The sequence below is a fragment of the Vombatus ursinus genome, unplaced genomic scaffold, assembly GCF_900497805.2.
Source record: "Vombatus ursinus unplaced genomic scaffold, bare-nosed wombat genome assembly UNPS02014832.1, whole genome shotgun sequence".
NCBI classification, from domain to species: Eukaryota; Metazoa; Chordata; class Mammalia; order Diprotodontia; family Vombatidae; genus Vombatus; species Vombatus ursinus.
The window spans coordinates 33,888,813-33,902,756 of NW_020954610.1; the positions used below are offsets into that span (position 1 = coordinate 33,888,813).

At 34.2% G+C, this 13,944-nt stretch overlaps 1 protein-coding gene across 1 annotated transcript in view; it reads left to right on the top strand.

Annotated features, from left to right (window-relative positions):
- SPTLC1 (serine palmitoyltransferase long chain base subunit 1) overlaps positions 1-13,616 on the top strand; it is an 87,537-nt gene extending 73,921 nt beyond the window's left edge. Inside the window, exons 13-15 of the mRNA XM_027839688.1 lie at positions 7,926-8,043; positions 12,456-12,529; positions 13,272-13,616. Coding sequence (XP_027695489.1) covers positions 7,926-8,043; positions 12,456-12,529; positions 13,272-13,365 — 286 coding nt within the window. The 3' untranslated portion in view covers positions 13,366-13,616. The remainder of the gene's footprint in view (positions 1-7,925; positions 8,044-12,455; positions 12,530-13,271) is intronic.
- The last annotated feature ends 328 nt before the right edge of the window (positions 13,617-13,944 follow it).

Consider the following 13,944-nt stretch of genomic DNA (forward strand, 5'->3'; position numbering starts at 1 on the left):
CTTAGCCCTCTCAGCAGTACAAGGATCTAGGACATCTCCAAAAGTCTCATGATGGAAAATGCTATCCATATCCAAAGAAAGAACTATGGAGTTTGAATGCAGATCAAAGAATACTGTTTGCTATTTTTTTTTCTTCTGTTTTGTTCTCTTTTTCTTGTAGTTCCTCCTATTGGTTCTAATTGTTCCATATAACATCACTAATGTAAAAATATGTTTAATAGGAATATATATGTATAGCCTATATCAGATTGTGTGCCATCTTAAGGAGGGAGGTGGGGAGGGAGGGGGAGAAAATTTAAAACTCAAGAGCTTATGGAAGTGACTGTTGATAAATCAAAATAAATTAATTTTTAAAAAAGGTATACGCAGTTTAATGACATTTTTGTCATTGCTCCAAATTGCTGTCCTGCAGTGTTGGACTGATTCACCAACAGTGCATTAATGTGCCTGTTTATTCATAGTCCTGTCAACAATTATAATTTTCCTTGTCATTTTTGTCCATCTAATTGTTGTGAATTAGAACCTCAAAATTATAGTACTGCATATTTCTCTAATCGTTAATGATTTGAAACATTTTTTCACATGACTATAGATAGATTGAATTTCTTCTTTTTTTATATCCTTTGACCATTTATCTGTTGAAGAATGATTTGTATTCATATAAATTTGAAATCATTCTTTATGTGTCTTGTATATGAGACTTTATCAGAAAAACCTGCTGTAAAGATTTTTTCCCCAGTTACCTTATTGCTTTCTAATTTTATCTGCTGGTTTTGTTTGTATAAAACTTTTAAAATTTTATGTGATCAAAACTGTCCATTTTATCTTATGTTCCTCTGTATCCTTTTTTTTGATCATGAACTCTTTCCTGATCCATATATCTGAAAAGTAGTTTCTTATTTGCTCCTTTAATTTATTTATGATGTCACTTCTTATATCTAAGTCATGTATCCATTTGGTGGATTCTTTTCTTGGTATATGATGTAAGATGTCCCTCTGTACCTGATTTCTGCCATACTACATTCTAGTTTCCCCTCCAGTTTTATAGTAGTCTTTACACTGGTAGCTGGGGCCCTCAGGTTTACTATAATCATTTGTTAAAATAACGTTTCATTTGTTATGCACTAATTTCTTCAGCTGGTCAGCCTATTTTTTAATTAATACCTAATAATTTTGAAGACTGTTGCCTTGTAGTATTAAGATCTGACATTGCTTTCCTGTCTGCTTTTTTGTTTGTTTGTTTTTTGCGTTATTTCCATTGATATTTCTTGACCTTTTCTTTCTTCAAAGGAATATTGACATTTTTTCTATATAAAATAATAGTTTAATTAGTCACTTGAATAAGTTAATTTAGATAGTATGGTCATTTTTATTATATTGGCCTGGCCTATTCTTGAGCGATTCAATATTCCTGCATTTATTTTTATATCTGTTTTCATTTCTACAAAGAGTATTTTGTAATTGTGTAAATATAGGTCCTGTGTGTTTCTTGGCAGATAACCTCGTTCTTTAGTTATTTTGAATAGAATTTATCTTTCCATATCGTCCAGCTGGGTTTTGTTGATAATGTAATTTGTTGTTGTTTAGTTATTTTTCAGTTGTCTATCACTCTTCATGACCCATTTTGAGGTTTTCTTGGCACTGACACTGGAGTGGTTTGCCTTTTCCTTCTCCAGCTCATTTTATAGATGAGGAAACTAAGGCAAACAGAGTTAAGTGACTTGCCCAAGATTACAGATGGTAAATGTCTGAGAAAATTTCAAGGAATCCTTTTCCTATTTTTGCAGAGTTTATGTAATATTGGAATTAATTAATCTTTGAATGTTTGCTAGAATTCACTTCTAAATCCAGTGGTTTGTTTTTTTTTTTCCTTTGGAAATTAAATTATGGCTTACTCAATGTCTTTTTCTGATAATGGGTTATCCAAGTAATCTTCTCGTAATCTGAGCATTTTACATATCCGTAAATATTCTTCCATTTTTTCTAAGTTATTTTGTTAGCATGTAATTAGGCAAAATAGGCTTTACTTGTTTTTTTCATCTTCAATTGTGAATAATTCTTTTTCACTTTTGATATAACAATTTGATTACTTCTCTTTTTTGTATTAGAACTAGCTAACTATTGGGGATTTTTTGTTGTGTTTTGTTTTTTCAAAAAAAATAGCTCCTCATTATCAATTCAATTAGTTGGGATTTTTGTTGTTGTTATTGTTGCTTTCATTAGTGTTAATCTCATTCTATTTCTATTTCTAATTCTCAATTCTATTTTGGTGGGGTTTTTTTTTAATCCACTTTTGTTGTTGAAATCATTTAGAAATCTAAAATTTCCCCTATTGCTGTGCTACATAAATTTTGGTATGTTATTATTGATTAAATTTTTTTTTTATTGATTCTATGTTTTGCATTTTGACCCACTAATTCTCTAATTAATTTTTAATCCTTTCTTCAAAATTGAATTTTGAATACAATAATATTTTTATTGAATTGTATTGAATATGTAGTAGTTGAATGCAATAGTAAGTAGTTGCTTAATAAATTTTTGCTTTCTTCCTTCTTTTCCTTTCTTTATAATCTCCCTTCACGATGTTTGCTTTGCTTACGACTATTCTTTCACCTAGCCTTCTCTCCCTCTTAAATCACATTCTTCTCTTTCCTTGCCCCATTCTGTTTCCCTGTTGAGATTAATGTATTTCTATACCATGCTCTTTAACTGTGTGTGTATGAATGTTTTAAAATTTCCTTTGTTGGGTTCAGATGGAAGAGAGGTTTATGAAATTTCTTCCACCAACCCACTTCTTCCTCCATGTTTGTATAGTCTTTATCTCATGGCTTCTTATAATATATACTTAATAATAGTAAATTTCTTTTTTTTTCTCCCAAGTATATTTTTCTTTTCCTCTCATTTCATTCTTCTCCTAAGACCATCAAAACAAAAACATCCCCAGCCACTCTGCCTATCTTATTTAACTTTTTTGAAAAGTGCTGAGGGGACAGTTGTTTCATCTCTCTCATTAGAATATAAACAGGTCATCATCATATAATCCCTTCCAGTCAGTCAAATGTATTTGCCATTCTTTGTTTCTCTTTACCCTTAATTCGCATTTCAGAATTTCAGATTTGATTTACTCATTAGAATTGCCTCGAAGTGGGACCCTCTGGGTTATATGAGCAAAAAGATGGTGGACTAGACATTTTCTCCAATCCCCATAGCCTCTCTTACTTCTCCAAAACAAAAATTGTGCAACAAAGATAAAGCAACTTACGCTATTTAGGTCTCAGTCCTGGTCTAGGTCCCATATGGGGTTGTAACCCGCAGTTTAAGAAGCATGAAAGGGGTTATGAATGGAAAAAGTTTAAGAAGCCCTGGTCTAGGACACTCAGAATCCAAAAATATTAAAAAAAAAAAAACCCAAGGACTGATGTTCACTCAGTACCCATCATCCATCTCCCATACTACTGACAAGAAGGCTGTATTATAGCAGACCCAACTATCCGACGACCTACATCCTAATCCTCTCCCCCTCCCTCTTTCCAGTGTTGTACAGTGGGAGTGCTCCAGGCTTCAAAAGTTTGCTTAGGCATCTGACAGCCAGCTTGGTCCTTCAGAACAGAAAACAAAACCAACATCTGAGCTTCAAGAAGACAGAGAGTAGCACAATAGTGATAACAGGTTTCAATATCCTCTTCAGTTTTGGATAAGTCTAAGCAAATACAAAGGGAAAATATGAAACCAAACAAATTGCTGGAAAAACTAGAGTTAAAACTCCATGACATATTCTAAATGGGACAGCAAAAGAATATATACGTTTCTCAGCACCACATGGAACTTTGACAAAAATTGATCAATTATTAGGACACAGAGATAATTCAAACAAATGTAAAACAACAAATAATATATCTTTTACAGACCATAAACAAAAGTTACAAACCCTGATGGAGACTTAACAATAAAATCTTAAATAATAGGTGGGTCAAAGAACAAATTATAGAAACAAGTACTAGGTAAAAAAAAAAAAATGTTAATGATGAAACATCGTACCAGAATTTTGAGGTTAAGGTAAAGCAGTCCTCAGGAGGAAAAATTTTACCCTTACAATCATACATTTTTTTAAAAATGGAAAAAGAGGGCTAATGAATTGAATATGTATATTTAAAAAATAGAAAAATTAATAAATATGCCAAAAATAAACACAAAGAGGAGATATTAAATATTAAAAAAAACAAACTATACAAATGATAAAACTAAAAACACTAATAAAGTTTATAAACTCTTAGTTTAATATGACTAAAAAGAAGAGAGCAAAAAAAAATCAAATCAACAAAATAGCGAATGTGCAGGGTAAAATCACACTGGAACCAGAAGTAAAAATAATCAGGATGTTTTGCGCACAATTATATGCTAACAAAACTGATAACACAAAAGAAATAGAGAAATAACTTCAAAAATATAAACCACCCCATACTATCAGAAGATCAGAAAGAAATCTTAAAGAACTCAATCTCAGAAAAGGAAATACTTCTATCTGTAAAGGAACTACCAAAGGAAAAAACTCCTGGACTTGATGGATTCACAAGAGAATTCTATTAAACTTTTAAAAACAATTAGTATCTGTACTTTACAAATTATTCTCAAAAGTTGAGAAAAGAAACACCCTACCAAATCCTTTTATGAGACAAATATAGTTCTACTACCTAAGTCAAGGAAAAATAAAACACAAGGAAAACTGTGGACCAATACCATTAAGAAATATTGACTCAAAAAATTTAAAGAAAATCCTGTCAAACAGATGATAGCATTTTATCTACTATAATCAAGTGGAAGCTATACCAGGAATGCAAGGATGGTTCAATATCAAGAAAATAATCAGCATAAACCAAAACATTCAAAACCACATGATCATCTCAGTAGATGCAGAAAAAGTCTTTAACAAAGTACAATACTCTTTTATGCTAAAAACCCTACATATAAGACCTTTTTTTTAAAGATAATAAATAACATATCTAAAACCAAAACCAAGCAACATATGTAATAGAAATACACTAGAACCTTTCCTAATAAATATGGGAATCAAGCAAGACTGTCCCCACTGTTCTTCACTGTAGCTCTGGAAATGCTAAGAATATCTATAAAACAAGAAAAAGAAATTAATGGAATAAAGATAGGTAAAGAGGAGATAAAACTGTACCTGTTTGCTAATGATGTGATTATTTTTTTGGACTTCAGGAAAATAACTTCAAAGTTGTAGGTTACAAAACAAATACTCAAAATCAGTAGCATTTTTATATCATATCATAGTAACAAAACACAAGAAAGGGAAGTCCCTTTCAAAATAACCACCAAATACATAAAATATCTGGGAATCAGTCTCCCAGAGCACACAAAAGACTTGTATAGATGCAATTACAAAGTGCTCCTTAAAGAAATGAAACACAAGAGCAGCTAGGTGGCGGAGTAGATAGAGCACTGGCCCTGGAGTCAGGAGGACCTGAGTTCAAATATGACCTCAGAAATTTGACACTTACTAGCTATGTGACCTTGGGCAAGTCACTTACCCCCATTGCCTAGCCAGAAAAAGAAAGAAAGAAATAAAGCACAACCTAAATAGCTGGAGGAATATTCAGTGTTCATGGCTAACTATGCCAATGCAATAAAAATGACAATACTATCAAAATTAATTTATGTTTTCAATACAATAACAATCAATTGGAAAAACAAAAAATCTAGAATATCAAGGGAAATGATGAAAAGAAATAAGGATGAAGGGAAATAACACTTCCAGATCTCAAACTATATTATAAAGCAGCAGTCATCAAAACACTTGGTATTGGGTAAAGAAAAGAGAGATCAGTGGAACAAACTAGACCTAGGGAGATTCAGAACTCAATAAGCTAGTGTTTGAGGGGCAGCTAGGTGGTTACTAGCTATGTGACCCTGGGCAGATCACTTAACCCCATTGCCTAGCAAAAAAAAGAAAATAAGCTAGTGTTTGATAAAGTGGAAATCACCTAGGGAAAGCAGTCTGGCAGAAATTAGGCTTGGGTCAGTATCTTCCACCACACCTCACAATACATTCTAAATGCACATGTGACTTTCGTATTAAAGATCATGCTATAAAAAATTAAGAAAAAGATCATATACCTCTCATGGCTATGGAGAGATATATTTTTAACTAAACAAATAATTCAGGCAATTACAGAAGCTAAAAGGATAACTTTGATCACTTGAAACTGAAAAGCTTCTGTAGAAACAACATTAACATATCTAGGATAAGAAGGAAAATGGTCAAATGGGGGAAAATCTTTGTATCAAATTTCTCTGAAAAGAGTTTGATATCCAAGATAATAAACAGTAATAAATGTGTATAAAATTAATAGCCATTCCCCAGTAGTTAAATGGTTAAAGTATATAAACAAACAGTTCTCAAAACAGCTGCAGCATATTCACAACTACATGAAAGAATGCTCCATGTCACTAATAATAAGAGAAATGCAAATCAAAACAACCCTCAGATTTCATCTCACACCCTGCAAATTGGCAAAAATGACAAAAGATCACCACAGGGACTGTTGGATGGGTTGTGGAAAGATGGGCACACTAATATCTTGTTGATGGGGCTTGGTATAACCATTTTGGAAAGCAATTTGGAATTATGCAAATAAAATTACTAAAATGTCTATACCAGAAATTCCATTGCTGAGCTTATACCCTGTAGAAGCCATTAATAAGAAAAAAGTCTCCAGATACTGCAAAATATTTATAGCAGCACTTTTAGTGATAGCTAAGAATTGGCAACAAAGTTGATGCCCATCAGTTGGGGAATGGCTAAAAAAAATCCCAGTACATGAATGTAATGGAATATTACTGTGCTGAATAAATACAAACATGGAAAGATGTAAATGAACTGATGCAGAGTGAAGTAAGCAGAGCCAAGAAAAAACAATATACACAGTAACTATAACATGTAAATGGAAAGAATGACGTACCAAAAATCAAAAGTAAAAAGTAACATCATTATAAAAATCAAGTGGGGCTTGTATAAAAGAGAGATAAGAAGAAACCCCCAACCTACCACTTAATGTGTCTTGATTGTGCTGACTTTTTTTTCTCTCTAAAAAATTATATGGGATATAATATATCTTATATGGGATAGCTCTTTATACTGTGGCAATGTAAGAAACAGAAAATATCAGTAAAAAATTTCTATAAGGAAAAGAAATATTTAGAAGTCCTTTATTTCATTAAAGGTTTATTTTTCCCACTGCAAGATTATACTCAGTTTTACTGGATAGGTTATTCTTCATCTTTTGCCGTTAGAATACAAATTCCAGTCTCTTTTCCTTTTTAATGGCAACTGCTAAGTTTTATGTGATCTGATGGTAACTCCCTAGTACTTCAAGTATGAAATTTGGAATACTTAAAATATTTTTTTCTTTAACTTGGAAACTCTGGACTTTGGTTATTCCTTCCTGGGCATTTTCATTTGGGGGTTCTTTCAGCAGGTCATTGGTAGATTCTTTCTGTTTCCATTTTGTCCCCTTGTAATAGTCCAGGATAGTTTTTATTTGTATTTTCTTAAAATATGGCTTTTTTTAAGGGGACTATGATTTTCAGATACTCCATTGATTCTTAGATGAATTCTCCTTAACCATTTTATCCAAGATATTGTTTTCTTTGAGGCTTTGCTTGGACTTGTGAATATAATATGCTTTTCTTGGTTTACTACTTAGTTACCAAAATATACAAATGGCGTGCTTCTGTTAAAATTTAGTTTTTGTTTTTGTGAGGTTAGGAACTTTTTGTATATTTAAAATTTTTTCATTGCAGTCTCCATATTCATATGTTGGTTTTAAAATATATATGTGTGTATATCTGTATTGCGTTCATACGTATATTTACATATACTTATATGTTTTTCTCTTTTTTAGCACTTATGGATTAAGAGTAGTAGGCGAGTCATTTTCACCAGCATTCCACCTCCAACTGGAAGAGGGCACAGGGTCACGAGAGAATGATATCAAGTTACTTCAGAGAATAGTAGATCAAGTAAGTTTCTATAGTTATTCTCTACGAAAAAAGGGACCCTTTTATGAAGCTTTTGAATGACTCAGCTAATTTTTAAAAATCAGAATTTTCTGTGCCTAATGGCAGGGGGAAATACGTTTCATTTTTCCAACTTTACCGCATTTATGCATGTGGTAATTTTAAGTAAGTTAGCAGCCAACTAAAATTGTTAATGATGTGATGATATTTTGTCTTTTGAGAAAATTTTGATTCCCCTATAGGAGAATTTTCAAGTAGTTTTCTAAGTAATTCAGAAATTTATTTAGCTTTTATTCATAAAATCAGTTTCTATAAATGTTGCCATATACTGTATTACATTTAACATAATATAAAGCTATAAGCTTACATAATTAGATTGCTGAGTCCCTGATAGTATTTAGTCACCATTTTGTTTCATGTTTCAGCACATTGTAAGTTGTAATTACAATGTTCATAATTACAATTCTGTAATTAGAGGAGGGAAAAATAAAAAATATTTTTATTCTGCATGCATAGTATATGCAAAAGGAATCATTTTTTTCTATTTCCTTTAGATTCACCATCTGGAAATAATTTTTTCAGTAATTATAATTTAATTGATAAAAGAATATGTTTGCTTGTGAAAAATATAAGTACAATGGGTACCTTTTTTTCTTTTTTTTTGGTGAGGCAGTCAGGGTTAAATGACTTGCCCAGGGTCACACAGCTAGTAAGTATAAAGTGTCTGAGGCCAAATTTAAACTCATGTCCTCCTGCCTCCAAGGCCAGAGTTCTATCCACTGTGCCACCTAGCTGCCCCACAATGGGTACTTCTAAGACAAGTTAACTTCACAGAGTCTCAGAGTTGGAAGAGAAAGCTTAGAGGTCACCTGGTCAAATCCATTTTGAAATATGAATGTGGGCTGTCAGCATGTATTCATCCAGCCATGGCTTAAAAACCTCTAGTGAGGAAGAAACTACTCTTCTAGAAGGCAGCCCTTTCTTCCACTTTAGAGCATCTCTACTTGTTAGGTAGTTGTCTTGGGGTTTTTTTTTTTTTTACCCAAGTTTGCCTCTTTACTACTTGTACTCATTGCCCCTAGTTATTTTCTCTAGAACCATGCCTTATTTTGGTCTTATTCTTGTAACATGTGACAGCCCTACAAATACTTGACAGCTTTCATGTTCTCCCTAAGACTTCTCTTGGCTAAGTATCCCTATATCTTTTAGCTGTTCCTAATATGAACCCTAGGTCCTTCATCATTCTGGTTGTTCTCCTCTATACACAGTCCAGTTTATCAATTCCTTTCCTATGCTGTGATACCCAGAATGGTCACAATATAGTGATATGGAATCTGACAAGTCATAGTAACCTCATTGCTCAAAGATGTGCTTTTCATCTTGTAGCCCATGGTGGCATTAGCTTTTTTGCTGCCTTAATGCCGCTCATATTTAACTTAGAAATCACTAGCCATGCCTCTCTTTTTATGTACTTTGGAGGTTGCTTTTCATTTTAAGCTGAGGTGCTGTGAATAGCACCCTTAGTTCTTCCGAGTTTTTAAGTCAAAGGTCTAAATTTAATCTCTGACTTTCAGATTTTTTTCCCCTGGGTTCTCAATATCTGTCCCTGCACTCCTTTTGCCTTTACTCTTGTCTTTTTTTAAAGAATTTTATTGTCATTATAACCGTGCTAGGCACTGACATAGCATTCACTTTAACTTATAACTAGGACTATGATAACAATCACATTGAATACATTTATATAGTACTTTTGTAGTGTTTATAAAGCATTTTCCTACAACAACTTTATGAAGTAGGCAATACATATACATATATATACACATATATATACATCCATTTTTTTTTCCATTTTTACTGATGAAGAAACATATGTAGTTGTGGGAGAGTGTGCCTCAGGTTTATGAGGAAGGTATTTCATTACTGTTTCTTAAGGTACCATTTTAATTAAATGCCTTTGCTTTGAGCTAATTATACGCTTTGATTATTATCAGTGGGGGCTCATTTGCAGTAGTTTTAGGGGTATAGACCCACCAAGTACCTCAGAATTGAGATAATGATCATTGGAGATTACTGACAGTTCTTACTTTATGTAAATTCTCATTCAACTTTACATAAAGAATTCTGAAAGAAACCCACATTCCTGAAAAACACCTTTGTTAACTTTACTGTACAGTTTTATGCATTCTCCCTCTCTCTCTCTCTCTGATCCTGCCCCTCAGCTTAGCATTCAGTGGCTCTTGTTCCCTCCCCTTAACCTGCCCCGCCCCCTCCAAAAAAGAAATCCTCCAAGGGAAAACAGAAGAACAGATGCACAGAGAAAGCATCACTGCCACTGCAGTGGCAGATCAAGGGCTTGGCTTGAGACCTCTGGTGGCAACACAAAAGACCTTTCTCTTGCTCTACTCTCTTGCCCATCATGTGTCAATGAGTATCTGTCTTCCATTTTTTCCGCTGTCTACACTTGGGTATATCATCTGTCCCTGGACCCTACATATTAGCAGTTCTTTGTCTGTGTCCATGCCCAGCCCCTATATATCTGTATCTTCTTCCTCTTAGTTCTGACCTCCATGTAGCTGGCTCCAGCCCCATGTTCCTCCTCCTGCTCTTACTTCTCTGTCCTCAGCCCCCACATGTCTTTGAACCGTGTGCCAACCCCCTCTCTCCATGGGCATGTGTCCCCCTTCCTGCCTCCATCATTCCCTTTTCCACATTGGCAGGCAAATTTGCATTAGGTAAAAATCATTTTACATAGATGTCTATAGAACAATCCGCTTATACAAAGCAAGAACTGCCTGCACAATCATCCTGCAAGTTAGGGGTAGGGTGGAAGGAAGAACGGTAGGAGGGGTGTGTGCCCCTGGATGTTATATACTATGTTATGGATATCCTTTGAAGGGATGAGAAGGAAACCTTCCCACAAGGGATACCAGCTCAAATTTCTCCCAGATCTAGATTCATTCTGAGGAAACCTGTCCACAAAGGGTAGGGTAAAGGCATGGATCAGATTTCTGTCACTTTTATTCTACCCCTCTTTGAACTGCAGTGAGATCTGTGAAACAAAATTTAAGTATGGCTCATGTTTAGAATCTTCCTAAAATATGACAGGTTCCCTTCTAGAAAAATTACTCAGTGTGCAGTATGACTATCAGGTATAGAACAGCTTTTTTTTTATTTCCTCTACCACAGAAAATGCTTAAAACTCAAAATACTCTCTAGCACTCAGTAACAAATACAGAAAATGTAAAATGTCTGAAATAACCCATTATGCTTATTTTACTCTCACCCCAAAATTAACGACCCTTTGTTGATTCAAATCATCACCAATAATTTATTAAGCACCTACTAATGTGGGTAGCTAGGTAGTACAGTAGATAGAGTGCCAGGCCTGGAGTCAGGAAGACCTGAGTTCAGATCTGACCACAGACACTTACTAGCTGCGTGACCCTGGGCAAGTCACTTAACCCCTTTTTGACTCAGTTTATTCATCTGTAAAATGAACTGAAAAAGGAAGAAAGAAATGGGAAACCATTCCAGTGTCTGCCAAGAAAACGCCAAATGGGGTCACAAAGGGTCAGACACAACTGAAACAAATGAACAAAAACAACAAAAATACTGAAAGCTGGGGATATAAAGAAAGTCTTTTGCTCTTTAGGAGTTACAGTCTAATGGGGGAGAACACAAACAACTACACACAAGCAAGGTGTATATAAATTGGAGACAATCTCAGACGAAAGGCCCTAGAATTAAGAGGAATGGAAAAGGCTTCTTGCAGAAGTGGGAAGCCAGGAGACAGCCAGTGATAATTCATTGAGTCAGGAGATGGAGTGTCTTGTGTACCTGGGTGAGGAACAGCAAGGTAACCAGTGTCACTAGATTGTGGATTACATAAAGTAGAATAACATAAAAGAAGATGTGAAAGGCTAGAGGGGACCAGATTATAAAGTACTTTAAAAGCCAGTCTTACCTGTTTCTGGAGATTATAGGGGGATAGCTGTTTGTGGGGACAGCTGAGGAAATATTTCATATTCATCTCAGATTTGCACTCTAAGCAAGTCATAAGGTCCAGTTGCCCTGGCTGTTGAGGCCATGGCCTTTTATAGTTATTCAGCTACAGGATAATATTAGTGGTGGCCACTACTTAGGGTTACAGTTAAAGTTGGGACATCATCTAAAATTGATCAAATGTTATTCTTGAGCCATATTTTTCTCCTTGCTTTTCCAACACTAGACTTTGCCTATTTTGTTTCCCCACAGCCTATTCAGTGGTGTTAAGTTTTTGTGTTTTTTTCCAGCATCTGTAATTTGGGAAAATAAATTAAGACTGCTATCAAAGTGTTAAGTTTCACTGCCTCTTACTGTTTTAAATAACATAGTGTGTGAAGTTAAAGTTGTAAATCTGTTCTTTCTTTCTTTAGTGCATGAACAGAAATATTGCCTTAACTCAGGCACACTACTTGGAAAAAGAAGAGAAAAGCCTTCCTCCTCCTAGGTTGGTAGAAATTAAAATTTCCCTCCACTTTTCCCTCAACTTATTTTATGGCCTTCATGTGGACAAAGACCATGTAATATGTTTTGAAATGTTTCTAAAAGATTGCTTCATGAAAGAAGAACTTTTTTTGCTAATGTTGAAGTACAATACTTTTTTTTTTAAATCTCAAGCCGGTATTTTAATTTGTAAGACCAAAGCACAAGGTCTTCGGATTCACAAACTTTATAAGAATGTTCACCTAATAGAAGTTAACTTTGTATTGAGTGCTGAACACCCTGGAAGTAAACTGAATAGGTATATGTGTGGTAAAATAACAGTAAAAAGAATACAGAGGAGCAGGGATTAAGCAAATTATTTTATTGACAGTTTTTGAATTGAGCAGATTTATAAGTTAAGCATAAGGCAAATGGGGTACCACTTTAATGATGCTCTCAAGAAAATTTTTTCCTGTCTACTTTTCAGCACAAGTTGGGAATTTCTGTCTTAGCGTATGTTATGTCACATTGAATAGACTCATAAAGATACCTGACTAAACAGAGAATTTCCATGTAAAAGTAGGAAATCAGGCTCTGGAAGTACAGCAGGTGATTCAGTTCTCAACCTACTTGAGAGGAACTAATTGTGTTAGAAGCTTTAGCAAGAGAAATAGATAGTGAGTCAGCCATTGCTTAGATTGTGTTGTGGTAGCACTTTCTTTTGAAAAACAGTAATAAAACATCCCCTAAAATCCCTTTTCTCACAGTATTAGAATTGTGGTGACAGTAGAACAAACTGATGAAGAACTCGAGAAAGCTGCATCTACAATCAAAGAAGCTGCACAGTCCATCCTGACTTAGACATCATCAGTGAACTTAATATGTTTCAAGAAGATGCATCATCTGTGTGTCAGTCTGTGGTATACGGACACCTCAAAAGAATTCAAAGTCTTTGTGGGATATCCTTTGACCAAGAGCTTGCAGTTGTTTACGTGAATCATTCCATAGAGGTACAGACAAAAAGTATGAATGTAAGAGGAATGGTTTAACACATACATCACACACACACACACACACACACACACACACACACACACACACACACACCCCACTCCAATAAGTACCAAGAGCAATTCTGTCAGAGAAACACTAAATGTATCTAAGCAGAATCTGAACTGTATTGTTTAGTAGTATTTGATTGAGATTTTCATTAATACCAGTATTTTTAATAGTCATTTTCCACTTTTTCAACTTTCACAATTAAGTATTTTTCCTTCTAAAATTGAAAGTTCTTTAAGCACTCTTTAGTTCCTAAGATTCCTTATAGAAATGATTTAATGAAACTTTGAGGAACAGTTATACATAAATGAAACTTATCAATGATTATTGAATATATGTAGTTCAGCCCCACTTTTTCACAGTTCTCCTTAATCCTGTTAT